This window comes from Cherax quadricarinatus, chromosome 41 (genome assembly GCF_038502225.1).
Source record: "Cherax quadricarinatus isolate ZL_2023a chromosome 41, ASM3850222v1, whole genome shotgun sequence".
NCBI lineage: Eukaryota > Metazoa > Arthropoda > Malacostraca > Decapoda > Parastacidae > Cherax > Cherax quadricarinatus.
This window is the reverse complement of record NC_091332.1, coordinates 12,510,608-12,538,510: the sequence shown is the minus strand read 5'-3', so window position 1 is coordinate 12,538,510 and position 27,903 is coordinate 12,510,608. Positions and strand designations below refer to the sequence as shown.

General features: G+C 48.7%; 1 protein-coding gene across 1 annotated transcript in view; it reads left to right on the top strand.

Annotated features, from left to right (window-relative positions):
• Positions 1 to 27,903, top strand: part of Sema2a (Semaphorin 2a) — a 162,448-nt gene that overhangs the window by 71,524 nt on the left and 63,021 nt on the right. Inside the window, exons 3-7 of the mRNA XM_070092815.1 lie at positions 18 to 80; positions 450 to 554; positions 1,311 to 1,581; positions 2,144 to 2,374; positions 3,303 to 3,539. Coding sequence (XP_069948916.1) covers positions 18 to 80; positions 450 to 554; positions 1,311 to 1,581; positions 2,144 to 2,374; positions 3,303 to 3,539 — 907 coding nt within the window. The remainder of the gene's footprint in view (positions 1 to 17; positions 81 to 449; positions 555 to 1,310; positions 1,582 to 2,143; positions 2,375 to 3,302; positions 3,540 to 27,903) is intronic.

The window sequence follows — 27,903 nt, the reverse complement described above, 5'->3', positions numbered from 1 at the left end:
TATATTTTTTTTTTCAGACGGACGCCATCGTGCTGGAGCCGACCAGTGTGTCCAACTGTGTGTCCCGGGGAAAGTCTGAGGTGAGTTACTTGCGTTCGTGCGGCTGCAGCTCCTGGGTCTCGTCTCTATAATCAACCAGCATTATTGGTTCTTGACTTCTTGCCGTATCGTATCTACTCTTGAAACTGTGCATGGAGTTCACCTCCTCATTCGACTCATTCCACTTACCAGCCAGAGGTGGACTGGACGAAATGTTTTCTAACATTCCTGTGACTAATCTGTATGTTAAACTAATAAAGTGGAGATAAAGTGGTTAAAGCAGGAATTTCCAAACCCAGGGTCATGAGAATTGTTTCAGCATTTGTTTATCTTTGCCACCTTTTGTTATTATCTAAGACTTTATTATTTTTAGTGTTTTTTAACTACTGATGCGATCTTTACTGTTTCAGCACTTCGACTGTCGTAACCACATCCGGGTGATCCAGCCCATGTCTAATAACCGCCTTTACATTTGTGGAACCAACGCCCACAACCCCAAGGACCTGGTCATCTATGTAAGTACTTGCACTCCCACACCAACTTCACATACCTGTTTACATTCTCACCACAGAAAATTGAAAGATAATTCATTAATCCTATAGACTCGACCTCCTGATTACTGTTTTGAATGAATTTTTTTTGTTTGTGGACTGCAACTTGCAACAAGTGCCGGATCAGCCAGGTTGCAGTGGCTGTGTGGGCTTGCGGGATGCTAGCAATAACATCCTAGCTGATAGGGTAGTTTTTCATTAACATGTTTGATATGCAGTAATTACCCAATGTAACTGAGACCTTTAGGGTTTTCATGTGTGCTCATTGCTGTATAAAATATGTGGGACTCCAGCTGCGTAGATGCATTATTTATAATGCGTAAGCCATTATAATGATTTATAATTAGTTACGTTAAGAAACCACCAGGCGTTTATTAATAAACATTTGCTAGTTAATACTGAAGAGGTAAGGTGGCACAAACAAGGCAACATGGAGACTGATGTTGGAGGTGAATCTTTGGGCCTCACGCTAAGACCCTTGTTTATTAGTGTATTGAAATGGACCTCAATATCAGACTGAAATATACAGTAATATTATTACTTTGTTTCATTCTTTCCGCGTGAGTTCATTTGTACAGTGAGCAGTGTTGATTGGAGTTAGGTAGAGGTGGGTCTGTTACAATTTTAGAGGGCAGAGACTCCAGCCTCTTCCACTATTTGCGTCTGAATGACGCAAATGAAATACAGTAGGCATCTTTGTGAAGAGTAATGTTACTACAGGCCAACCTGACGCACCTGGCCCGTCACGAACACGTTCCTGCCGTCGGTTCTGGGGTGGCCAAGTGTCCCTTCGACCCCGTGGACAACAGCACGGCGGTGTGGGTGGAGAGTGGTAACCCGGGGTCGCTACCGGGGCTATACTCCGGTACTGTGGCAGAGTTCACCAAGGCAGACACGGTTATCTTCAGGGCAGACCTTTTCAACTTCACCACCAAGAGACGAGAGTATCCCTTCAAGAGAACTATCAAGTACGACTCCAAGTGGCTAGACAGTGAGTATCCTCAGATGTTCAGGAATAATTGTTGCAGATGGTCCTCGACCATACCTCAGTACCTATACCTGAAATTAAAGTCTAGTGAGGACCGTCACCGTCACTGGTACCGGTCCTCACTCTGTCATGGGTTGCCATTGATACCTTCTTTCTTGTCTCGGAGAATTTCCCCTCGTATCCGTTGCTGTCTTGCAATATTACAAAGCTCCTAACGACGCACGAGTGTGTGAAAGATCTAGTTTAAAATTTTCCATCCTCGTGTGACTTGTTCTACATTGTTAATATCGTCTGTTTGGATTGTATTGCATTATTTTCTTATAAATATTAGCACTATGAGATTTTAAAAGAAAGTTTGAGTAAATAAGGGTTAATTAAATAGCAAACATTTTGTCCACAGAAAACATCGATACAGTATAACACACTATTGATATGAAATGAGAATTTCTCTGTCTTGAAATTAAGAATAGTACTGAAGACTAAACTGGTGACCTTGTAAATGCAAATTTCGTTGTTTGTGTTCGGGTGAGAATGAGTAGTTAACCACAATTCGTGCACTTTCCAGAGCCTAACTTCGTGGGGTCTTACGAAGTCGGGGAGTACGTGATGTTCTTCTTCCGGGAGACGGCGGTTGAGTACATAAACTGCGGCAAGAACGTGTACTCTCGCGTGGCTAGAGTGTGCAAGAAGGACACAGGTGGCAAGAACATCCTGACTCAGAACTGGGCCACCTACCTCAAGGCTCGCCTCAACTGCTCCATCCCAGGAGAGTTCCCTTTCTACTTCAACGAGATCCGTGAGTAGTGGCTACGCTGGTGCGGCCCTTGTTACCAACCCAGGTCCCTTCAAGGGACCTTGGATCAGATCTTATTATCTTCGGTCTCCGGCACTGTATGACCTCTTACGATTGGTTTAATGCTTTCCGATGATGATAATGTTCTTTTATAATAATGTTTTTTAATAATAATGAAGAATTTAGAAATATTACCAGAGAGTGCAAGAAAATTAGTTACCTAGAGTAGTTTCAGCAAGTGAGAAACAGATACAGTATTGTGTTAGTTCCTTCAAGAGTAAAATTTAACGAAAATAAAACTCGACCATTGGTTATTCCGCTCATTTAAAATATTAACTATATCTGGATTCTCAAAATTATATTCGTAAAAAGAGATAAGATTAATAATGTTAATGAGAATGTAAATTAGAGGAGTTTTTTAATACAATGCAAAGGTTGATGAGGCATATATACATAAGTGGAACAAGTGAAGGCTATAATGAAGGAACACAAAGTTCACTCTTAAGTATATTTCATCATATCCAGTGCAGGAATTACATTGCTGATTGTGGCAGAACTGAAGTAATATATCACACAAATTGCAGCCACAAATTGAAAACAGTAATCTGTAGTGATGAACGTTATTAGAGAACACAGGTGACCTGACGTCATCACGAGGGTAACAAGAGGTGCAGGTCTTAAAGCTGATGCAACAAGGTCAGGTCATGCAACATGATCTGACTTCAATTTTATATAAATTAGCCTCGGTGCACTTAATTAATTATGTTTATTAATCTGTAATGAGGAGGATCAAAGAGTATGGATCTAAATATTCACGTGTTGTCTGTTTTAAAATTTAAATGTGTTTCTGAAGTGGCGTACAAGTGAAACATTACACTTAGTGTTATGTTACATTGTACCTCATTATAATGTGTTGTATTGTTCCTAACAGAGTCTGTGTACAAAATACCTGGCGATGACACTCGCTTCTACGCAGTCTTCACCACCAGCATGAACGGCCTCATGGGCTCAGCCATTTGCACCTTCAGTCTGGATGACATCCAAGATGCCTTCCTGGGCCGCTTCAAGGAGCAGGCGACCTCTTCCTCGGCCTGGCTGCCCGTCCTCACCTCAAAAGTGCCAGAGCCGAGACCAGGCCAGTGTGTCAATGACACCCAGACACTACCAGGTAAGTGTCACTTATTGCTCTGTGTTGTACATTTGGCCTCTTCCTCTGGAGGTTAGTGAACAGTTGGTCTCTTCCTCGATTGGCTAAAAGCTTAACTAGCCTCTATCGCGAGATCAGTTCAGTCAGTTTGACATTTTAGTTATAGCAGGAAGACGCTGTTAACCTTTAGGTGCATAAGCTGATCTAACTCGTTCCTTTTTTTTGACGAAAAGGCTGAGGAAACATGTGATATCTTCATTACAAGGTCGAGAGAAAGGATTTATTCCCATTCTGAGTGACCCATATTAGGGCTCGACCTCTTTTTCCTTGCATGAGCCTGGAAGCATGGATCTTCTCACCTCACACTAGTCAATATTGACATGACGTGTTCTCTCACTCTTATAAACCATCGGCCACATAATCTTATTTTTGCAAATGGTGCTAAGCGCTTCTCTAGTGAGTTTTGTCTTAGGCATTCACCTGCCTCTCCTCTCCCCACCCATGGCTCACCTGTGTTGGTTCCAGGAGGGATTCTGGCGCAGATGTAACAGCTGCGCGAATATGGAAAAATCTACTTTTAAGTTTGGCTTAGAGAAATCCTTTTTTTTTTTTAATCTTGCTTTGAGTATGACTTTGTACAATAGTTCTTAACTGCCCCATCCAGACCCACCGTCCTTTTTCTGAACGTAGCTGTGAAAAGTTTTCCTTATCCTCCTGAATGTAACTTGAAAGCTCCCTTTTAACAATTTTTTTATGCGCTCTTGGAAATATTTGTCTCCGATTCCTTTTTCAAACCTTGATACACCATTGTTTTAGAAATATTTATTTACCTGCTGATTCCCCTTTTTTTGCACTCTTCAAAAGGTCTAAATCATCATCTTTTCCTCTGTCCCCCGCTTCCCTCCCGTGCCTCTCGTATAGTATATTCCCGGCCCTCACTTCTCCCCTTTCCCCTCACATTCTCTCTTCTCAGTTCCTCACTCCTCCTCAGTATATCTCATTTCTCCCCTCGCCTCACTCCCTCCTCATCTCACTCTCCATCCTCACCTCACTCTCCATCCTCACCTCACTCTCCATCCTCACCTCACTCTCCATCCTCACCTCACTGTTTCCGCTTCACCTCACTCTCCCTATCATCTCCATGTCACTTCAGCTTCCAGCTACAATTTCGATCTCCTGTGACAAGACATCCATGGTGAGAGGTTGTAAACCAACGTAAGAGAGACTTCCCCCGCCCTACTGGAAGTCTTAAAACTTCAGTAGTTACGAATCCCATAGTGAAATACTTGATAATATCATCGTCGCCCTTTTGGAAGTCTTCCAGGTCAGACAGAGATTTCATTACCTCATGTTGAATACCACAAATTCTGCGTGATGTATTATTACAGAGAAACAGCTAGCTTTTGTCTGCCATATAGCTACTGTATGTATACATACATACACGTATATGCAAAACAACCACGGGGGGAGTTGAATGATAGCTCTAGGCCTTATTGCAAACAACACGTCAGGAACTTTGCGTTGCAGAAAAGAGTAGGAGGTCAAAGCAAATACGATCACAAGGAGCACCTTTGCTGAAGTGCTTATATATGTCGTGCCGAATAGGTAAAACTTACTATTTTGGCTTAAATAGTAACACTTGCCGAATAAGGCAAGCGAAAATTTGTGTATGCATAATTTCGCAGCTAGCTGTTGTTCCCACTGCGTAACTATCACAACAGAGCAGAAGCACATTGCTGTTGTATCAAATTTCACTAAATATAAAGAGAGAGAGAGAGAGAGAGAGAGAGAGAGAGAGAGAGAAAAGAACGGTCGTATCACAAGAGCGTGGACAGAAGAGTGAAGCTTGAAGCTGGGAAGCCTCGAGTGTGACTGCAGGAGAGCGTGAATCAACAGTGAGTGTAAATAACGTGTTTATCTGTGCGTCCAGCTGCCAGCCTCCCCGACCCACCGTAAACACCACCCACAATAAATAATGTCCAGTTGACACCAGGCGGACAGGACCGGCTCACAAGTTCTTGTGTGGCTGATTGCTGGTATCTGAGTGTCCCCTTGATGACCCACTTGTCCTGTTGTAGGTCTGTGAGTAGCTCCTTGACGACCTACTTGTCCTGTGAGTGCCTCCATGATGGCAGTACACTCAGTCTTCCTGTGAGCTAGCTCACTCACAGCATGAGTGGCGGCACTGCCCAGTACTTCATGGTGGAACTACTTTCTTTGTGTGTCAACATATACATAATGATTGTACATTAAAATTTTGTCTCGAGGAACGAGTTAATTGATCAGTTTCACTCGTCCTGTGAGTGAACATTGATCAACTTGACTCGTCCTGTGAGTGAACATTGATCAACTTGACTCGTCCTGTGAGTGAACATTGATCAACTTGACTCGTCCTGTGAGTGAACATTGATTAGCTTGACTCGTCCTGTGAGTGAACATTGATCAGCTTGACTCGTCCTGTGAGTGAACATTGATCAGCTTGACTCGTCCTGTGAGTGAACATTGATCAACTTAACTCGTCCTGTGAGTGAACATTGATCAACTTAACTCGTCCTGTGAGTGAACATTGATCAACTTAACTCGTCCTGTGAGTGAACATTGATCAACTTAACTCGTCCTGTGAGTGAACATTGATCAGCTTGACTCGTCCTGTGAGTGAACATACCACCATAACGACAGTATTGGAGCCAAAATTTCTGACAAGCCACTGGCGGTATAATGTTCAACTTCGAATGTTGAAATTTGAAAGAATCACTTCAATGTACACTAAGAGACACCAGTATACTGAGAGACCACACGGAGGCACAGTACCGGAGGTACAGTACCGGAGGTACAGTACCGGAGGCACAGTACCGGAGGCACAGTACCGGAGGCACAGTACCGGAGGTACAGTACCGGAGGTACAGTACCGGAGGTACAGTACCGGAGGTACAGTACCGGAGGCACAGTACCGGAGGTACAGTACCGGAGGTACAGTACCGGAGGCACAGTACCGGAGGCACAGTACCGGAGGTACAGTACCGGAGGCACAGTACCGGAGGTACAGTACCGGAGGCACAGTACCGGAGGCACAGTACCGGAGGCACAGTACCGGAGGCACAGTACCGGAGGCACAGTACCGGAGGCACAGTACCGGAGGCACAGTACCGGAGGCACAGTACCGGAGGTACAGTACCGGAGGTACAGTACCGGAGGTACAGTACCGGAGGCACAGTACCGGAGGCACAGTACCGGAGGTACAGTACCGGAGGTACAGTACCGGAGGCACAGTACCGGAGGTACAGTACCGGAGGCACAGTACCGGAGGTACAGTACCGGAGGCACAGTACCGGAGGCACAGTACCGGAGGTACAGTACCGGAGGTACAGTACCGGAGGCACAGTACCGGAGGTACAGTACCGGAGGCACAGTACCGGAGGCACAGTACCGGAGGCACAGTACCGGAGGTACAGTACCGGAGGCACAGTACCGGAGGCACAGTACCGGAGGCACAATACCGGAGGCACAGTACCGGAGGTACAGTACCGGAGGTACAGTACCGGAGGTACAGTACCGGAGGCACAAGTACCGGAGGCACAAGTACCGGAGGCACAAGTACCGGAGGTGCAGTACCGGAGATGCAGTACCGGAGGTACAGTACCGGAGGCACAGTACCGGAGGCACAGTACCGGAGGCACAGTACCGGAGGTACAGTACCGGAGGCACAGTACCGGAGGTACAGTACCGGAGGCACAGTACCGGAGGTACAGTACCGGAGGCACAGTACCGGAGGCACAGTACCGGAGGCACAGTACCGGAGGCACAGTACCGGAGGTACAGTACCGGAGGTACAGTACCGGAGGTACAGTACCGGAGGCACAAGTACCGGAGGCACAAGTACCGGAGGTACAGTACCGGAGATGCAGTACCGGAGGTACAGTGCCGGAGGTACAGTACCAAAGCCACAGTACCGGAGGCAAAGTACCGGAGGCAAAGTACCGGAGGCAAAGTACCGGAGGCAAAGTACCGAAGGCAAAGTACCAGAGGCACAGTACCGAAGCCAAAGTACCGGAGGCAAAGTACCGGAGCCACAGTACCGGAGATACAGTACCGGAGGTGCAGTACCGGAGGTGCAGTACCAGAGGAGCAACATTCATATATATATATATATATATATATATATATATATATATATATATATATATATATATATATATATATATATATATATATAAGATCCATCAATGTTAGACTTACATTTGGAACTTTGGTTTTTTAACCAAGACAACAAGTTTTCTTAAACTTGCCCATACGTCTCGGCCAGCCCGGAAAACTAACCCGGGTTCTTTCCCTTTTGAACCGAACATTCTACTAAACTACAAGTAGCTCGATTGGTAGCACACTCAGCTCACACATTGAAGTCTGTGGTTCAATTCCTGGTACGGGTGGAAACAGTAGGACGTGTTTCCTTAAGACACCTGCTGTCCATGTTCACCAGTCAATAAAATAGGTACCTGGGTGTTAATCGACTGGTGTGGGTCGCATCCTGGGGACAAAATTGACATAATTTGCGGGAAATGCTCTGCATAATAAGGGACTTTCTGTACAGTATGTCACTGATGTCAGCTATGGTCTGTATACCTTGTACATGTACTTGTAGAAATAAAGATTATTATTGTTATTATTATATTTTTGTTGTTATTAATCACAAAACGAAGAAATGCAGACTTTCTGGCGCCAAGAAATGCAATATTCAGAGCTTTCCCGAAGTGCGTTGTAGAGATTTCTTTGAGAATGAAAGTCTGCATATCTGCCTATATGATGGCAGTCATGGAGGAAGATGGGCAGGTAGGCAGACAAGCAGGCAGTATGGAAATCAGGCAGACAAGAAAGCAGTATGTAAGTAAAGAAAGCAGTAAGAAAAGAAAGCAGCAAGAGAGATAAAGCAACAAGAGAGGAAAGAAAGCAGGTAGGCAGGTAAGCAAGTAAAGAAAGCAGGCAGACAAAAACAGCAGTAAGAAAACATGTAGACTAAGAAAGCAGACAGACAAGCCAAGAAGGCAGACAGACAAGTAAATAAGTGCAAAATAAACCTAGTGAAGAGCAGGGGTGCGGTGGGGACAATAAGGGAACACTGTATCAACATCCGGGGTCCCAGACTATTCAACATCTTACCAGAAGATATCAGAAACTTCTGAAGCAAGTGTAGAAGTCTTCAAGAGGAAACTGGACAAGTATCTTCACCAGGTCCCAGATCAACCAGGCTGTGATGGATATGTGGGGTAGCGGGCCTCCAGCAGCAACATCCTGGTTGACCAGGCAAGCATCAGACGAGCCTGGTTCATGGCCGGGCTCCGATAGTAGTGACGCTCTCGAAGCTCTTCAAAGGTAAGGCAAGGCAGACAAGTCAAGAAAGCAGGCAGACAGCTGGGTAGTTTTAGTGAGGACATCACTTCCGTAGGTAGCATTTATGACTTAATTAATGAACACTTAACGTAAGTAGCCATCCATGTCTCTCTGTGCTACCACCATCCCAACCTGCTGTGTGTCTGTGCTACCACCATCCCCACCTGCTGTGTGTCTGTGCTACCACCATCCCAACCTGCTGTGTGTCTGTGCTACCACCATCCCCACCTGCTGTGTGTCTGTGCTACCACCATCCCCACCTGCTGTGTGTCTGTGCTACCACCATCCCAACCTGATGTGTGTCTGTGCTACCACCATCCCCACCTGCTGTGTGTCTATGCTACCACCATCCCCACCTGCTGTGTGTCTGTGCTACCATCCAAACCTGCTGTGTGTCTGTGCTACCACCATTCCCACCTGCTGTGTGTCTGTGCTACCACCATCCCCACCTGCTGTGTGTCTGTGCTACCACCATCCCCACCTGCTGTGTGTCTGTGCTACCATCCCAACCTGCTGTGTCTGTGCTACCACCATCCCCACCTGCTGTGTGTCTGTGCTACCACCATCTCAACCTGCTGTGTGTCTGTGCTACCATCATCCCAACCTGCTGTGTGTCTGTGCTACCACCATCCCAACCTGCTGTGTGTCTGTGCTACCACCATCCCCACCTGCTGTGTGTCTGTGCTACCACCATCCCCACCTGCTGTGTGTCTGTGCTACCACCATCCCCACCTGCTGTGTGTCTGTGCTACCACCATCCCCCACCTGCTGTGTCTGTGCTACCACCATTCCAACCTGCTGTGTGTCTGTGCTACCATCATCCCAACCTGCTGTGTGTCTGTGCTACCACCATCCCAACCTGCTGTGTGTCTGTGCTACCACCATCCCCCACCTGCTGTGTGTCTGTGCTACCACCATCCCAACCTGCTGTGTGTCTGTGCTACCACCATCCCAACCTGCTGTGTGTCTGTGCTACCACCATCCCAACCTGCTGTGTCTGTGCTACCACCATCCCAACCTGCTGTGTCTGTGCTACCACCATCCCAACCTGCTGTGTGTCTGTGCCACCACCATCCCCACCTGCTGTGTGTCTGTGCTACCACCATCCCCCACCTGCTGTGTCTGTGCTACCACCATCCCAACCTGCTGTGTGTCTGTGCTACCACCATCCCAACCTGCTGTGTGTCCGTGCTACCACCATCCCAACCTGCTGTGTGTCCGTGCTACCACCATCCCCACCTGCTGTGTGTCTGTGCTACCACCATCCCCCACATGCTGTGTCTGTGCTACCACCATCCCCCACCTGCTGTGTCTGTGCTACCACCATCCCCCACTTGCTGTGTCTGTGCTACCACCATCCCCCACCTGCTGTGTCTGTGCTACCACCATCTCAACCTGCTGTGTGTCTGTGCTACCACCATCCCAACCTACTGTGTGTCTGTGCTACCACCATCCCAACCTGCTGTGTGTGTGCGCTACCACCATCCCAACCTGCTGTGTGTCTGTGCTATCACCATCCCCCACCTGCTGTGTCTGTGCTACCACCATCCCAACCTGCTGTGTGTCTGTGCTACCACCATCCCAACCTGCTGTGTGTCTGTGCCACCACCATCCCCCACCTGCTGTGTCTGTGCTACCACCATCCCAACCTGCTGAGTGTCTGTGCTACCACCATCCCAACCTGCTGAGTGTCTGTGCTACCACCATCCCCCACCTGTGGTGTTCCTCTCCATGCCACCTTCTTCACCCCCCACCACTACTATTCCACTCTGCTGTCCTCCAACTTCGATCCCCCTCAACCTGCTGTCAACCCCTCAACCTGCTTCCCTCCTTGAACCTTCTCTACCTGAACCTCCCTCACCTGGGGAGGGTGAGTGTAATGCACCATAATGTGTGGGGTTGGGATTCCCCCCCCCCCCATTTCTCTTGAGGGAGTTCCCCTGGTTTTACGAGGTATCTTTACGATGCTCCACCACACACTCCTCCAGTCCTGCCTCCTCTACTTTCTCTCTCTTTTGTGCTCATATACTTCACTTTTCCTTCCTTTTTCTTTCTCGCCTTATCCTCCCTCCCCCTCCCCGTCCCCCCCACGCCTCTCCCTCATTCATCCCCTCCTCTCCCTACCTTTTCCTCCTCCCGTCACCTTCTAGCTCAGTACTGTGCTTGTATATGTTGCAGTAACGGTGCAGTGGCTACTCTGCCAGGCTACTCTGGGAGTCGCTACCCTGCCAGGCTTCTCTGGGAGTCGCTACCCTGCCAGGCTTCTCTGGGAGTCGCTACCCTGCCAGGCTTCTCTGGGAGTCGCTACCCTGCTAGGCTTCTCTGGGAGTCGCTACCCTGCCAGGCTTCTCTGGGAGTCGCTATTCTGCCAGGCTTCTCTGGGAGTCGCTACCCTGCCAGGCTTCTCTGGGAGTCGCTATTCTGCCAGGCTTCTCTGGGAGTCACAAAATTTTAATATAATCCATCGGTGACAATGCTTCAGTTTTCCCAGGGTGCATAACACTCCCTTTTTCCCTGGGTACACAATACCCCAGTTTTCCCTTGGGTACGAACGACAGCCCAGGCTGATATATTTCATACTTCTCCTATTTTTCTAATAACTGTCCTAGTTTCTTCCCACTTTCCCATACCTCTACATTCTTCATTTTGCCTCCCTTTCCTCTCTCTCTCTCCGTCCAGAATTCTTCCTACTTTCCCCTCCCCTTCTCCTTCCCTCCATGTCAGCCCTAGCTCGTTCCTCCATAATGCAAGCGGGGAAAGAGGCAACAGTCAAAGTACCGTTTACCTTTCCTTGAGGGGACCTTAGCCTCGTCTAGTGCCTTGGGGTTACCTGCTGGGCTGCTGGTTTGCCACTCCAACGTGTGTATATATGTGAGGGTTTAGTGTTCCGTGGGTCGGCCTGTGGGGAAGCGTGGACCAGTGCGAGAATATAAGAGTGAGTGAGCAAGTGAGGGGGTATACGAGGGTATTACCAGGTAAGTGTGGTGAGCCGAGCTAAGTCTTAGCTGTGCTGGTCCATCCTGGGGGACACATTGAGAGCGCATCACCCTACACGCCTTCCCATAACACAAGACTAGAGGAAGACTGCAGTAGGCCTACTGCTGGTTTAGAAAGACACGTGAGCAAACACTAGGACATATTTATTAGAGAAAAGATAGTATATATATAGGCGGAGAGTGAGGTGCGTGTGACACATGGTGACCTGAAGAATGCCATATTGTGATGAGTAGACAATGTGATCGTGTGACTAACAATGGAGTCACATCATCACATTGTCTAACAGTCCTCATTCTTCGGGTCACCATTTGTCACACACACCTCACTCTTCGGCTATATATACATGTACTGTCTTTTTAACTTCTGTTAGAAGTGATCCAGGTCCCAGTGTTTGCTCACGTGTCTTTCTAAACCAATTTGTCGGTATCTCTTATCAGCCTTAGTGGGTTTAGTGCTTCTTTTTGATTATAATAACCTGTTACCATGGCCTGCTGCTCCATGCCAGGCAGATCCTACACACAGATAACCATTGTAAAAGTATTTGGTGAATAAGACATGTGCAATACCTGGGTATCTTCAGGACAAGTTTCGTCCTCCAGAGGCTTCATCGGTAATACAGAGACATGAAAAGTGACAACGCCTTCGTCTGCTGCACGTCCCTCACCTGACGCCAATATATAAATGCCAGTCTTCATGCCTGTGCTTCAGGACTACGGTACTCTTCACCAACTCCAAGGCTGAGGGATTGATTACCTCGTCTTTTGTATATAGTTCTTCAGTCTTCCCGTTATGTCCTTGAATTTGTATTGATAAAGCCACTGGATAGCGAAACGTCTACAAATAGAGATAACCAGATGTTGCACATTTGTCTAGTTTTTCATCTTGAAAAAAGAAGACTTGTGTATGAACCAGAGACGACGTGGTAGTAGGAAGTAAAGAAGACTTATGTATGAACCAGAGACAGCGTGGTAGTAGGAAGTAAAGAAGACTTATGTATGAACCAGAGACGACGTGGTAGTAGGAAGTAAAGAAGACTTGTGTATGAACCAGAGACAGCGTGGTAGTAGGAAGTAAAGAAGACTTATGTATGAACCAGAGACAGCGTGGTAGTAGGAAGTAAAGAAGACTTATGTATGAACCAGAGACAGCGTGGTAGTAGGAAGTAAAGAAGACTTATGTATGAACCAGAGACAGCGTGGTAGTAGGAAGTAAAGAAGACTTATGTATGAACCAGAGACAGCGTGGTAGTAGGAAGTAAAGAAGACATGTATATGAACCAGAGACGACGTGGTAGTAGGAAGTAAAGAAGACTTGTGTATGAACCAGAGACAGCGTGGTAGTAGGAAGTAATGGTAGTATTGGTCACAGTCTGAGCGGGATTGCTAGTGGCAATGTAATTTAATTTGATGGTCATAGTAGTAGTGGCCAGTTTTAATGTTCAATGAAGTTGTTGTGTCATGCAAGTGTAGGCTGCTGGAGATTTAGTTTATTTGATGGCCGTGTTCTGAAGTTGTAAGATTAATCGAGCCAGAACTTCAGAGATATTGATATTGTTTTGTACTATGGTGTTGAATGTTACAATACTAGATTATTCTGAATATCTGCGTTTCTGGAGTTGTTCTTCCTTTATGATCATTTGAATGTTGGTCCAACTTCTAATGTGAGCTGTTATGTATAACATAGTTCATTGCTGGAGTTTACGTGATTCTTTATGGGGGTTGCATAGGGAAGACCTCTGGATATTTGGACATCTAAATTAGTAAACATGTGTATGTATGTAGGAGAGAGAGAACATTATCAGTGTATGTTTTACATAAAAGCTCACACCGACACATGAATTGAATCAGAGCCAAAATTATTATTAAAAAAGTCCACCAACACAGGTGTTTAGAATAATGTTTTTATTACACCCAAACCGTGCTATCAATCACAGGGAGCATTTTACCTAAGTTAATCTTAAAATGACAAAAAACAGTTATCCAGCATCCCCCCCCTCCCCCCTCCCCCCACCATGCTGCTGCTGCTGCTGCTGCTGCTGCTGCTGCTGCTGCTGCTGCTGCCGCTGCCGCTGCCGCTGCCGCTGCCGCCGCCAGCATCGCACGTTAAGCCAGACCACAACTTCCACGATCATCAAATTAAATTACACAAGCGCTTTTCCTGCTCCAACATTTAACTTAAACCATAAGAAATAAAGACGAAACAAAAGTGAAGGTCATCAAGAGGACACTGGACAGGTTCTTCTTCCAAGTTACAGATTATGATGTCCATGTAGGCCAGCGGGCAGCAACAGCCTGGTTGGCCAGTCTGTCAACTAAGTGGCCTACCCTCAGGCTGACTGCGAGCGTAGAAGAACTTCGAAACCGTTTACAAGTGTGTGATTTATTTCCTCGTACAGTTTGTGTAGATTCCGAACAAGGGTCCAGTACTGACCTCACTAGAGCACCTGTGCATCTCTAAATCATTCAGAATCTCCGTTGTATAGGTGAGAAGTGTGGCAGCAGTGACCGTAGCCTAAAATTGTTGGCACCTTGACGGGGTGGCGGAGGCATTCAGTGTTTATAGTGGCATTTTAACTGGGCAGTAGAGGACGAGCCGGCAAGGCTGACCCTGCACAGTGACTTATGTCAGAAATAAGCAAACTAATGCCACCCAGGTTGACCATTTTCATGGTGGGAGGGTCAGGTGCGAACCTGGACTAGGTACCCAGGAAGGGTCCCTGAATGATCCAAGGGAGGTGCCTGAATGACCAAGGGGAGTGCCTGAATGATCAAAGGGAGTCGTTATGGTGTTTGTTATGAAGATAATGGAGAAAACGACCTGGCGAGAAGTAACTAGGTGAGCATGATGTGTCCAGACGCTCGTCTTGTGGGCTCTTGTCAGGCGAAGGTGAGGCAAGAGGTGTAGTCTATGTTGTTTTATTTAAAAATGTTAGAAGCAGCCGTAGTTACACACAAGATATATATATCGTGAGGTGTGTGTATGTGTATATGTGCTAGGAGTTTACCTTATTCCATATTTAAAGGATTAAAGTATTCTGGATTGGTGGTGAACAGGTTACGTGACGTGCAACCTCAGTGGCCCTCGTGTAGTTAATAGGCTTCAAACCCAATTAACCAACCGTAGTTACATTGTGGGAACACTCGCAGTATGTGGCTACCGTATTCTATATTGCAGTTAAATTGTGGGAAAACCCAGAGTGTGACTGCTTTGTTTCATATGACAGTTGCATTATGAAATCAATTGCAGAAAATTTAACTGCTATAATTGAGTTACATACACAACTTTTGTTGCCGCTAAGTAACTCTTGTGTTCCAACACACAGGATCAGTTTCGTGCATCAGGTTATTAATCTGTCAGTTTAAGATGGACGAAGAAGATGTAGTTATTCAGTGATCATTCCACTATGGCTTCAGTAACTAAGAAAACTTCACAACGTGGCTGGAGTTATGGTGGGAGAAATACCCTCTCTCAGAGTGACCTATCATTTACCCCGGGAAAAATTGAATTTATGAGGATATAAAGATGAAAGAGGGTCAGCGGGTTGAAGAATCTGGGCATGCGGTCGGCTGTAGAAAAAAAGGTAATCACTTGCTGGTTGGGAATGGAAGAATGTATGTGAATGTGTGTTCAAAATTATATAAAATACCGACAAGTTGACGAGTAAGACACATGTGCAGCAGTTTGGTATCTTTATTATTGAAACGTTTGGCCTACACAGTAGGCTTCTTCAGTTAGATACAGAGGCAGCAGGTGTAAAGATGTCATCAGCTATCAACCTTGGAGAAATAGTACTTGAGACAGTCAGTCCCTTAGATTGGAGAAGAGTTTATGAAGCGGCTGTTTAACCCCGCGGAACATAGTGGTAGCTTGACGGATCTGGTGGGTACCAGGGAAGGCAGGCTGGGCTGTGAGCCTAAAAAAAACTTTAAAAACTTTAGAAACCTGTTGCAAGTGTTTCACAGGGCGAGTCAGGTTGGAGGAGGGAGACATGCGGTTATGGGAATCATCATGGAAGCTGCAGGAGGCTCATTGTTCCAAGCAAGTGACAAGTCTGTCTCATTTGTGTATTTTTCTAACCCATCATGTAAACTTTCCAGTGTATTATTGGTATCACTGGGGAGACTCTCCCACACATCTGTAACCACTTGTAGAACACAGTTTACCGGCACACCACCACCACCACTGTTAACACCTCCACCACCACACTAGCACCACAGCCACACCACCACTGTTAACACCTCCACCACAACACTAGCACCACAGCCACCACCACCACTGTTAACACCTCCACCACCACACTAGCACCACAGCCACACCACCACTGTTAACACCTCCACCACCACACTAGCACCACAGCCACACCAGCACTGTTAAGACCTCCACCACCACACTAGCACCACAGCCACCACCACCACTGTTAAGACCTCCACCACCACAGCCACACCAGCACTGTTAACACCTCCACCACCACACTAGCACCACAGCCACACCAGCACTGTTAAGACCTCCACCACCACACTAGCACCACAGCCACCACCACCACTGTTAAGACCTCCACCACCACAGCCACACCAGCACTGTTAACACCTCCACCACCACACTAGCACCACAGCCACACCAGCACTGTTAAGACCTCCACCACCACACTAGCACCACAGCCACACCAGCACTGTTAACACCTCCACCACCACACTAGCACCACAGCCACCACCACCACTGTTAACACCTCCACCACCACACTAGCACCACAGCCACACCACCACTGTTAACACCTCCACCACCACACTAGCACCACAGCCACACCAGCACTGTTAAGACCTCCACCACCACACTAGCACCACAGCCACCACCACCACTGTTAAGACCTCCACCACCACAGCCACACCAGCACTGTTAACACCTCCACCACCACACTAGCACCACAGCCACACCAGCACTGTTAAGACCTCCACCACCACACTAGCACCACAGCCACCACCACCACTGTTAAGACCTCCACCACCACAGCCACACCAGCACTGTTAACACCTCCACCACCACACTAGCACCACAGCCACACCAGCACTGTTAAGACCTCCACCACCACACTAGCACCACAGCCACCACCACCACTGTTAAGACCTCCACCACCACAGCCACACCAGCACTGTTAACACCTCCACCACCACACTAGCACCACAGCCACACCAGCACTGTTAAGACCTCCACCACCACACTAGCACCACAGCCACCACCACCACTGTTAAGACCTCCACTAGCACCACAGCCACACCAGCACTGTTAACACCTCCACCACCACACTAGCACCACAGCCACCACCAGCACTGTTAACACCTCCACCACCACACTAGCACCACAGCCACACCAGCACTGTTAACACCTCCACCACCACACTAGCACCACAGCCACACCAGCACTGTTAAGACCTCCACCACCACACTAGCACCACAGCCACCACCACCACTGTTAAGACCTCCACCACCACAGCCACACCAGTACTGTTAACACCTCCACCACCACACTAGCACCACAGCCACACCAGCACTGTTAAGACCTCCACCACCACACTAGCACCACAGCCACCACCACCACTGTTAAGACCTCCACCACCACAGCCACACCAGTACTGTTAACACCTCCACCACCACACTAGCACCACAGCCACACCAGCACTGTTAAGACCTCCACCACCACACTAGCACCACAGCCACCACCACCACTGTTAAGACCTCCACCACCACACTAGCACCACAGCCACACCAGCACTGTTAACACCTCCACCACCACACTAGCACCACAGCCACACCAGCACTGTTAACACCTCCACCACCACACTAGCACCACAGCCACCACCAGCACTGTTAAGACCTCCACCACCACACTAGCACCACAGCCACACCAGCACTGTTAAGACCTCCACCACCACACTAGCACCACAGCCACACCAGCACTGTTAAGACCTCCACCACCACACTAGCACCACAGCCACACCAGCACTGTTAAGACCTCCACCACCACACTAGCACCACAGCCACCACCAGCACTGTTAAGACCTCCACCACCACACTAGCACCACAGCCACACCAGCACTGTTAAGACCTCCACCACCACACTAGCACCACAGCCACACCAGCACTGTTAACACCTCCACCACCACACTAGCACCACAGCCACCACCAGCACTGTTAAGACCTCCACCACCACACTAGCACCACAGCCACACCAGCACTGTTAAGACCTCCACCACCACACTAGCACCACAGCCACCACCAGCACTGTTAAGACCTCCACCACCACACTAGCACCACAGCCACCACCAGCACTGTTAAGACCTCCACCACCACACTAGCACCACAGCCACCACCAGCACTGTTAAGACCTCCACCACCACACTAGCACCACAGCCACCACCAGCACTGTTAAGACCTCCACCACCACACTAGCACCACAGCCACACCAGCACTGTTAAGACCTCCACCACCACACTAGCACCACAGCCACACCAGCACTGTTAAGACCTCCACCACCACACTAGCACCACAGCCACACCAGCACTGTTAAGACCTCCACCACACTAGCACCACAGCCACACCACCACTGTTAAGACCTCCACCACCACACTAGCACCACAGCCACACCAGCACTGTTAACACCTCCACCACCACACTAGCACCACAGCCACCACCAGCACTGTTAAGACCTCCACCACCACACTAGCACCACAGCCACACCAGCACTGTTAAGACCTCCACCACCACACTAGCACCACAGCCACACCAGCACTGTTAAGACCTCCACCACCACACTAGCACCACAGCCACACCAGCACTGTTAAGACCTCCACCACCACACTAGCACCACAGCCACACCAGCACTGTTAAGACCTCCACCACCACACTAGCACCACAGCCACACCAGCACTGTTAACACCTCCACCACCACACTAGCACCACAGCCACACCAGCACTGTTAACACCTCCACCACCACACAAGCACCACAGCCACACCAGCACTGTTAACACCTCCACCACCACACTAGCACCACAGCCACACCAGCACTGTTAAGACCTCCACCACCACACTAGCACCACAGCCACACCAGCACTGTTAACACCTCCACCACCACACTAGCACCACAGCCACACCAGCACTGTTAAGACCTCCACCACCACACTAGCACCACAGCCACACCAGCACTGTTAACACCTCCACCACCACACTAGCACCACAGCCACACCAGCACTGTTAAGACCTCCACCACCACACTAGCACCACAGCCACACCAGCACTGTTAACACCTCCACCACCACACTAGCACCACAGCCACACCAGCACTGTTAACACCTCCACCACCACACTAGCACCACAGCCACACCAGCACTGTTAACACCTCCACCACCACACTAGCACCACAGCCACACCAGCACTGTTAAGACCTCCACCACCACACTAGCACCACAGCCACACCAGCACTGTTAACACCTCCACCACCACACTAGCACCACAGCCACACCAGCACTGTTAAGACCTCCACCACCACACTAGCACCACAGCCACACCAGCACTGTTAAGACCTCCACCACCACACTAGCACCACAGCCACACCAGCACTGTTAAGACCTCCACCACCACACTAGCACCACAGCCACACCAGCACTGTTAAGACCTCCACCACCACACTAGCACCACAGCCACACCAGCACTGTTAACACCTCCACCACCACACTAGCACCACAGCCACACCAGCACTGTTAACACCTCCACCACCACACAAGCACCACAGCCACACCAGCACTGTTAACACCTCCACCACCACACTAGCACCACAGCCACACCAGCACTGTTAAGACCTCCACCACCACACTAGCACCACAGCCACACCAGCACTGTTAACACCTCCACCACCACACTAGCACCACAGCCACACCAGCACTGTTAAGACCTCCACCACCACACTAGCACCACAGCCACACCAGCACTGTTAACACCTCCACCACCACACTAGCACCACAGCCACACCAGCACTGTTAAGACCTCCACCACCACACTAGCACCACAGCCACACCAGCACTGTTAACACCTCCACCACCACACTAGCACCACAGCCACACCAGCACTGTTAACACCTCCACCACCACACTAGCACCACAGCCACACCAGCACTGTTAACACCTCCACCACCACACTAGCACCACAGCCACACCAGCACTGTTAAGACCTCCACCACCACACTAGCACCACAGCCACACCAGCACTGTTAACACCTCCACCACCACACTAGCACCACAGCCACACCAGCACTGTTAACACCTCCACCACCACACTAGCACCACAGCCACACCAGCACTGTTAACACCTCCACCACCACACTAGCACCACAGCCACACCAGCACTGTTAAGACCTCCACCACCACACTAGCACCACAGCCACACCAGCACTGTTAAGACCTCCACCACCACACTAGCACCACAGCCACACCAGCACTGTTAAGACCTCCACCACCACACTAGCACCACAGCCACACCAGCACTGTTAAGACCTCCACCACCACACTAGCACCGCAGCCACACCAGCACCATAACATCAACACCCCACTGGCACAGGTACCAGTACCACAACCGTACCAGCACCACAGTCATACCAGCACTACAGTCACACCAGCACTACAGCCATACTAACACTACAGCCACACCAGCACTATAGCCATACTAGCACTACAGCCACACCACCACAGCCACAACATCACAACCACACCAGCAGCATGCAGGGAGTATCTTCTCTGGTGGCCATTGGGCTGTGTAATGGGGTCATCAGCACCATGCATTTCTTGGTGAATGGCTTGTTATGCTAAGTCAACACTGTTTACATTTCAGGTACACATTTTGCATGAAATTGAAGGCCCCAGTGTGGGAGTTCTCGTTGGCCTTGAGTATGGGAAGCTCACTACTGGTGGTGGTGTTGCTTGCTGGATATGCGGAGTGGGAAGACGACGAGTTTTGCTTGGGATGGTTGTGTGTTAGCGAGTGGTTAGGTGGGTGAGCAGGCGTGTAAATATGTGGGTAGTTAGGTGGGTGGACATGTAGGTACAGTCTTGCACCGGAGCCAAGCACTCAGTATTCACTGGGTGTCTGATAGTGGCGGTAGTTTGTCAGAATAAATGCCTCCCTGTGCCGATTTTATTATGTGACTTCTAACTACACTATAGTATACACTGTTATGCTGCTCATTAACTCCGTAATTTACAACTTTTTACATAGAGGGAATTAAGGAGAGACTAGCCGGGGGTATGCAGTTGCCGACCCTCGAGGAGTGAGGAGATCTCGGACCCACCACGAACTGGATCTGGTATACCCTTGATGAGTTCCTAGAGTGTTTCTATTCCCAGAGCCCGGCTTTAGGCCAGGCTTCTCTGGCACTTGTCTGGTCACTCAGGCTGTTGCTGCTGCTGCCGGCTCGCTTGCCCACGTATCCATCACAGCCTGGCTGATCTGGTACCTGGTGAAGATACTTGTCCAGTTTCCTCTTGAAGACTTCTACATTTTCCCCAGCAGTGATTCTGGTATCTTCTAGTAAGATGTTGAATAGTCTGGGCCCATGGATGTTGAATGTTTGGTCATGTTAGCAGTTGCGACCGTAGACTTCGATTCGTTACAAGACCTCCGCCACCGCAAGACTAATCAGAGTATAGCTCTTGTCCCCCGCCTGCTAAGTCGAAAAAACTGTAAAGAACAGTCTTAAGTTATTGCATGAGGGGGCATGCGAGATAAAACCTTCCGAAATGCATAAGGGACTGAAGAATAAGTCAATACCGTGGCCGGGACAATTCACAACTCTAGTTTGGAAATTTAATTTAAACAGCGTTTCGGTCCGTCCTGGACCGAAATGGTCCAGGATTAACCAACACGTCCTCTAGTTCATCTCAAAATTTTGTGCTGGATGTAAATTCGAGGATTAATGCAGTATGAACTCTCATTAATCCGTAGCAAGCTGCTGGATTTCCCGCGGGGATGTATCATGTATACACTGCTGATTTCAGCACTGTATTCCACACTGGTGAGGGTCAAGATCATGCTGTTCCTACAGTGCTTTTCTTGTAGCTACAGAGATAAGCTCATCTCTTCTCATCTTTCATTATACAAACAAATAACCACAGCCTGAAGTCAGTGTGTTTAGTCTACTGCTACAACAACAATAATCCCTGTGATGTCTCGTGCAAGTAGTCATTCAGTACAGACTTGCAATATAAATATTTATGATTTATATATGATGTGTGTAGGATAACAGCACCCATACACTCCTTCCACACTATACTATTTTATAAAAACTTCAAATCCTTCTCCCTCAACCAACTTCCCACTTCCTTAGTTCCTATGTCTTTCCCTCATATCCTTCCTTTCTTCCCTCTCCTAATTCTTCCCCTCTCTTTCCTCCCCTCCCCTCACACAGGACGCTATTCACACAGGTAATTATGAGAGTAATTAAGGTGGACTGTAACCTGCCTCGCCCACTTTGTAAGCCAGTTTTCCTCCTCATTATCATCCCCTAACCCCCACCCTCACCCCACTCCCCTCCCCCACTACATAAGCAGTGGTGGGTGCCACTCCTGCCATTCCCTGCTGAATGTTCACTAATTATTACTCCGGATCAAATTATGCAAATGAGGTGCAGTCGAGGAATGATACTAAGAAAGAGCCAGCCGGAAGTGTCTTGGTGGAGCCCCGGGGTGTGGCTTGCCATCCTCTTGTGGAGCCCCGGGGTGTGGCTTGCCATCCTCTTGTGGAGCCCCGGGGTGTGGCTTGCCATCCTCTTGTAGAGCCCCGGGGTGTGGCTTGCCATCCTCTTGTGGAGCCCCAGGGTGTGGCTTGCCATCCTCTTGTAGAGCCCCGGGGTGTGGCTTGCCATCCTCTTGTGGAGCCCCGGGGTGTGACTTGCCATCCTCTTGTAGAGACCCGGGGTGTGGGTTGCCATCCTCTTGTGGAGCCCCGGGGTGTGGCTTACCATCCTCTTGTAGAGCCCCGGGGTGTGGCTTGCCATCCTCTTGTGGAGCCCCGGGGTGTGGCTTGCCATCCTCTTGTAGAGCCCCGGGGTGTGGCTTGCCATCCTCTTGTGGAGCCCCGGGGTGTGGCTTACCATCCTCTTGTAGAACCCCGGGGTGTGGCTTGCCATCCTCTTGTGGAGCCCCGGGGTGTGGCTTGCCATCCTCTTGTAGAGCCCCGGGGTGTGGCTTGCCATCCTCTTGTGGAGCCCCGGGGTGTGGCTTGCCATCCTCTTGTGGAGCCCCGGGGTGTGGCTTGCCATCCTCTTGTGGAGCCCCGGGGTGTGGCTTGCCATCCTCTTGTGAATCCCCGGGGTGTGGCTTGGCATCCTCTTGTGGAGCCCCGGGGTGTGACTTGGCATCCTCTTGTGGAGCCCCGGGGTGTGGCTTGCCATCCTCTTGTTGAGCCCCGGGGTGTGGCTACTCCCCCAGCTACACAGCTACTCCCCCAGCTACACAGCTACTTCCCCAGCTACACAGCTACTCCCTCCAGTCACACAGCTACTCCACCAGCTACACAGCTACTCCCCCAGCTACACAGCTACTCCCCCAGCTACACAGCTACTCCCCCTAGCTACACAGCTACTCCCCCAGCTACACAGCTACTTCCTCCAGCCACACAGCTACTCCACCAGCTACACAGCTACTCCCTTCAGCTACAAGGGTACTCACTCCAGCTACACAGCTGCTCCCTCCAGCCACACAGCTACTCTCCCAGCTACACAGCTACTCACCCCAGCTACACAGCTACTCCCTCCAGCTACACAGCTACTCCTGTCAGTAACACAGCTACTCCCCCAACTACACAGCTACTCCCCCAGCTACACACCTACTCCCCCCAACTACACAGCTACACAGCTACTCCCATTAGCTACACAGCTACTCACCCCAGCTACACAGCTACTCCCCTCAGCTACACAGCTATTCCCCTCAGCTACACAGCTACTCCCCTCAGCTACACAGCTACTCCCCTCAGCTACACAGCTACTCCCCTTAGCTACACAGCTACTCTCCCTCAGCTACACAGCTACTCTCTCTCCAGCTACACAGCTACTCTCTCTCCAGCTACACAGCTACTCTCTCTCCAGCTACACAGCTACTCCCCTCAGCTACACAGCTACTCCAGCTACACAGCTACTCCCGTCAGCTACACACCCACTCTCCCCAGCTACACAGCTACTCCCGCAGCTATACAGCTATTCCCCCAGCTACTCCCTCCAGCTACACAGCTACTCCCGCAGCTACACAGCTACTCCCCCAACTACACAGCTACTCTCCAGCTACACAACTTCCTCAGATACACAGCTAAACCTATGGAAAATAGTGGTAATATGGAACCGCTTTTGTGGATCATAGGGTGGAGGGGGGGGGGAGACTATACTTCCTGCACAACACCACTGAAGTGTACGGAACTCGTTATATAGATGTGTTTAAGGAACATTGCATCACATTCCACAAGATTCATGGCACCACACACCTTCGCAAGACGGTGAACAATGCCACATGTCAAAATAAGTAAAGAAATGAGTGCAAGAGAGGCAGAATTAATGGATTAATGGATTTAGGTCAGGGAGGAGCCCTGACCTAAATCCCATCGAAAATTGGTGGAATAAAATGAAAGCACATCTTGATGTCAAAATAAATCATCAGTGCCACGCTTGACCGAGGACGTAAAAAAAAGTGGATTTAAGAATTGGACTTTACCAGACTTTGTGATTCTATGCTTAACTACCTATAATAGTAATTAAATCACATGGAACTGCCAAATGTTCAAAGAGTAACTGTAATTTGGTCTTAATTACCCTTTGGTTTCTTACTCTTATTTCTTAATAATTTAGCAGTGGCTCAACATCTGGGGAGTTTGTCAAGAGGAAATTGAACCACTTTCTTCTGTATCTGATCAGCGTAGTTGTGATGGCTATGCGGACTTCTAGAACCGACAGCCTAATAGATCAGACTGTCAGCATGGTAGTTAGGTCTCACACCGGGCTGTGAGGGTAAAACTACCCTGGAAACAGGTTACAGGTATGTCGCAGGCGAATAGCAGGCTTAGTGACCCATAAGTAGTCAGTTGGCCTTAAACCCAACACACTGGCTGCAGCTGACGTGCAAGTTCTTTACCCTCCTACCTAGAAAAGGTAATTTGCTTTAGTAGCTGCCAGTGAGGGGTGGGCGTTACTTTTATAAATACCCTGATTAGGTACACACCTTTGAGCGAACCTTTTACCCACTGCTGGGATGCTTTCAAGAGGACTGGGTGTCTCAGGTGCTGCATAACAATGTCTCATTGACATAGCAGTGTTTCCCAGGACTGCGTCTTGCAACAGTCGATTAACATCCACTGCTGATATTTACTTCTAGGTCAGCAAGTATAGACTTGCTTTATAAGTGTTGGTGAGACTGGGACTCAAACCCAGGATCTTCCGGATGTGAGCAAAACGTTTTCAGTGGGTACAGGCTGGTGAGGAGGAAGAGCAAGATGAGAAGGGAGAAGTATTACTTTCAAATGCTCTCGCTCCTTTTCTCTGTATTATCTCCTGTCTAGTCGGCTGGTTGACGGAAGAGGCTGAGAGTTATCTCCAGGAAGTGAAGTGACTCAGGCGGTGGAGATAAGGTGTTACGCCGACACAGACGTCTGGCTGGAGAAAAATTCGAATCGTGAAGACTGAGAGTGTTGGAAATGAGGTGGATAAGTGGCTATGAGAAACCGGAAGGGTGTGGGGAGGGGAGATGACAGGGATGTGAAGGAGAAAGAAAAAGATTGAAGAGTCGGGAAGGGGTTACTGTTGTGGGGTGAGAGAGAGAGGGGGGGGGAGGTAAGGAGAGAAGACAATTATGGTAATCACTGTAAAGTATCTTGGTAATATTGGTATCCTGAACACACCATGAATACTTCCTGACCTCACTGAAGGAGTCACGCTCGAGTAGCCGAAAGGAAAAAAACTGTATGGTAGCACTGGGCACACCCTCACTGCTTGAAACGCTGTTAATCCCACGTTCTGTAAGTCAGACGACGGGATTTCCGGAGAGGTGGTGTTGGTGTCACAAGTGCTCTCTGGCACGGCATTATTGGTGTCATAGATGGTGCCTGAATTGGTAGTCTTAGTGCCACAGATGGTGCCTGGAGTGGCAGTTAGTGCCACAGATGGTGTGGCACTCAAGGCGCATCAGACTACCATACACTGCACTAAGTGTCATATTTACCAACATGATCACCTCCCGTTGGCTCTCCATCTAAAGTGAAATACATTTTATCCAGTAACTGTAGCGGCACCCGCGTTATTACCACTGAAACAAGAGCCTACCCACAGATGTGGTCCGGACTAAAGTGAACCAAGTGGTACTGGACGGTAGGGGTGAGGTATACTTGCATCCAGGAGGGACCTAAGTCCACATTGCACTGAGCGGCGTCGTGTCATGTGTCACCAAATTGTCGCCCGGTTGTTCAAGCTGAAAAGAGGTGCGAGCGCCGGAGCATTAGTCAGGGTAGAAGCGACTTTATATTGCTCTCCATTAGCATCATTGTGGGTATAGGGGGGCTGGGTGGGGATACACCTCTCTGCCCCTTTCCTATACCAGGTATGCCCGGGATCGAGGGAGGGGAGGGGAGGGGAGGGGCAGGTATGGTGGGGAAGGCAACTCCACCAACATGAACCTTGTTGTATAATTGAAACTTTGGAACGTTTTATCGTTGTTTATATCACGTATGAAGTGGAGGAATCGATACCCTGCCAGTGTTGCTTGTAAAGCAGTCTCGTTCATTTTACGAGCCAGATGATTTATGTCCCAGGTTAGCCTCGTTCCTGTGCTTCCCCCCCCCCCCCATCCCAAGACCCCGTAACTCACTGGTTCAAGTTCGACGTTGGTTTTTTGGGCCTGGTAAAGCACGTTGGCAAGTATCCTGTTCACCTTGCATTAAAACTAGATTCCTAGTGTTGGTCCACTGCTCTTCAGCACCTAGGAATCTAGGTGTTGGTCCATTGCTGTTTACCACTTTGACCCGTGAAGTAACGTTCCTTGACACCGGTGAAGGGCTCTTGATATAAAGAACTGCGAGCTGCTCTCCCCATCCTTGGATCGAATTTTATTGCCTACTGTTCCCTCAAGGCGCTGTGTGATCCATATGGGTTTAGCATTCCCTCATCCCCCTATCATACCTTTACCTTTGACGAGTTCCGAGTTTTCTATTCCCGGAGCCCAGTCATGGGCCAGGCTCGTCTGGTGTTAATTATAACATAAGGTCCAAGGCATGTCTGATAATTGTCAGAATCAGTAAACGCCAATCAGTGATTCAAGTCAATTTTCTATAAGCCAAGGAATGAAGACGGGCACTTTAAAATCTTGGCCACTTGGTGTTAACTTAGTAGTTAAGTTTCACTTCGATTGTTTGATTAGATATGGATATATCATGCCAGACAACTTGTTAAATGTAGTAGAGCCGTACTTCTCTTTCCATTGCCGTTGTCCACTGTCAGTAACACCAGTGACTATGATGTAAACAAACCACAGAACGGGTGGGGCTCCAGTCCTGCCGGAGTTAAGGTCATAAATGCTAGTTTATGAGCAAGACGAATGTACAATACTTTAATATCTTTATTGTGGACAGTAAAGATACTGAGTGTTGTACATGTGATACACTCATCAGCTTGCCGGTATTGTATACCAATTACAATATATTAAATACATATTTAATTATTTCATAGAGACTGGCGCACAACCTGTAGGGGTCATACAGACCTCATCTATCTTCCCCAAGTTAGGGTAAGATAGAACCAGTTCCATGGATAGCAACTCCATCACTGGTATCAAAACACCTCCCGTGAAGGGTGTGCCCAGACTTGCTGCAAGTATTAATCTTGGGTTAAAATTATTCGCACATTATTATCTAATGACAAAGTTATGTATGCCAGAGCAGCGTGGAAACAGATGCAACTTGATTATCTCCCTCTTCCCAGGCGTTGTATGAC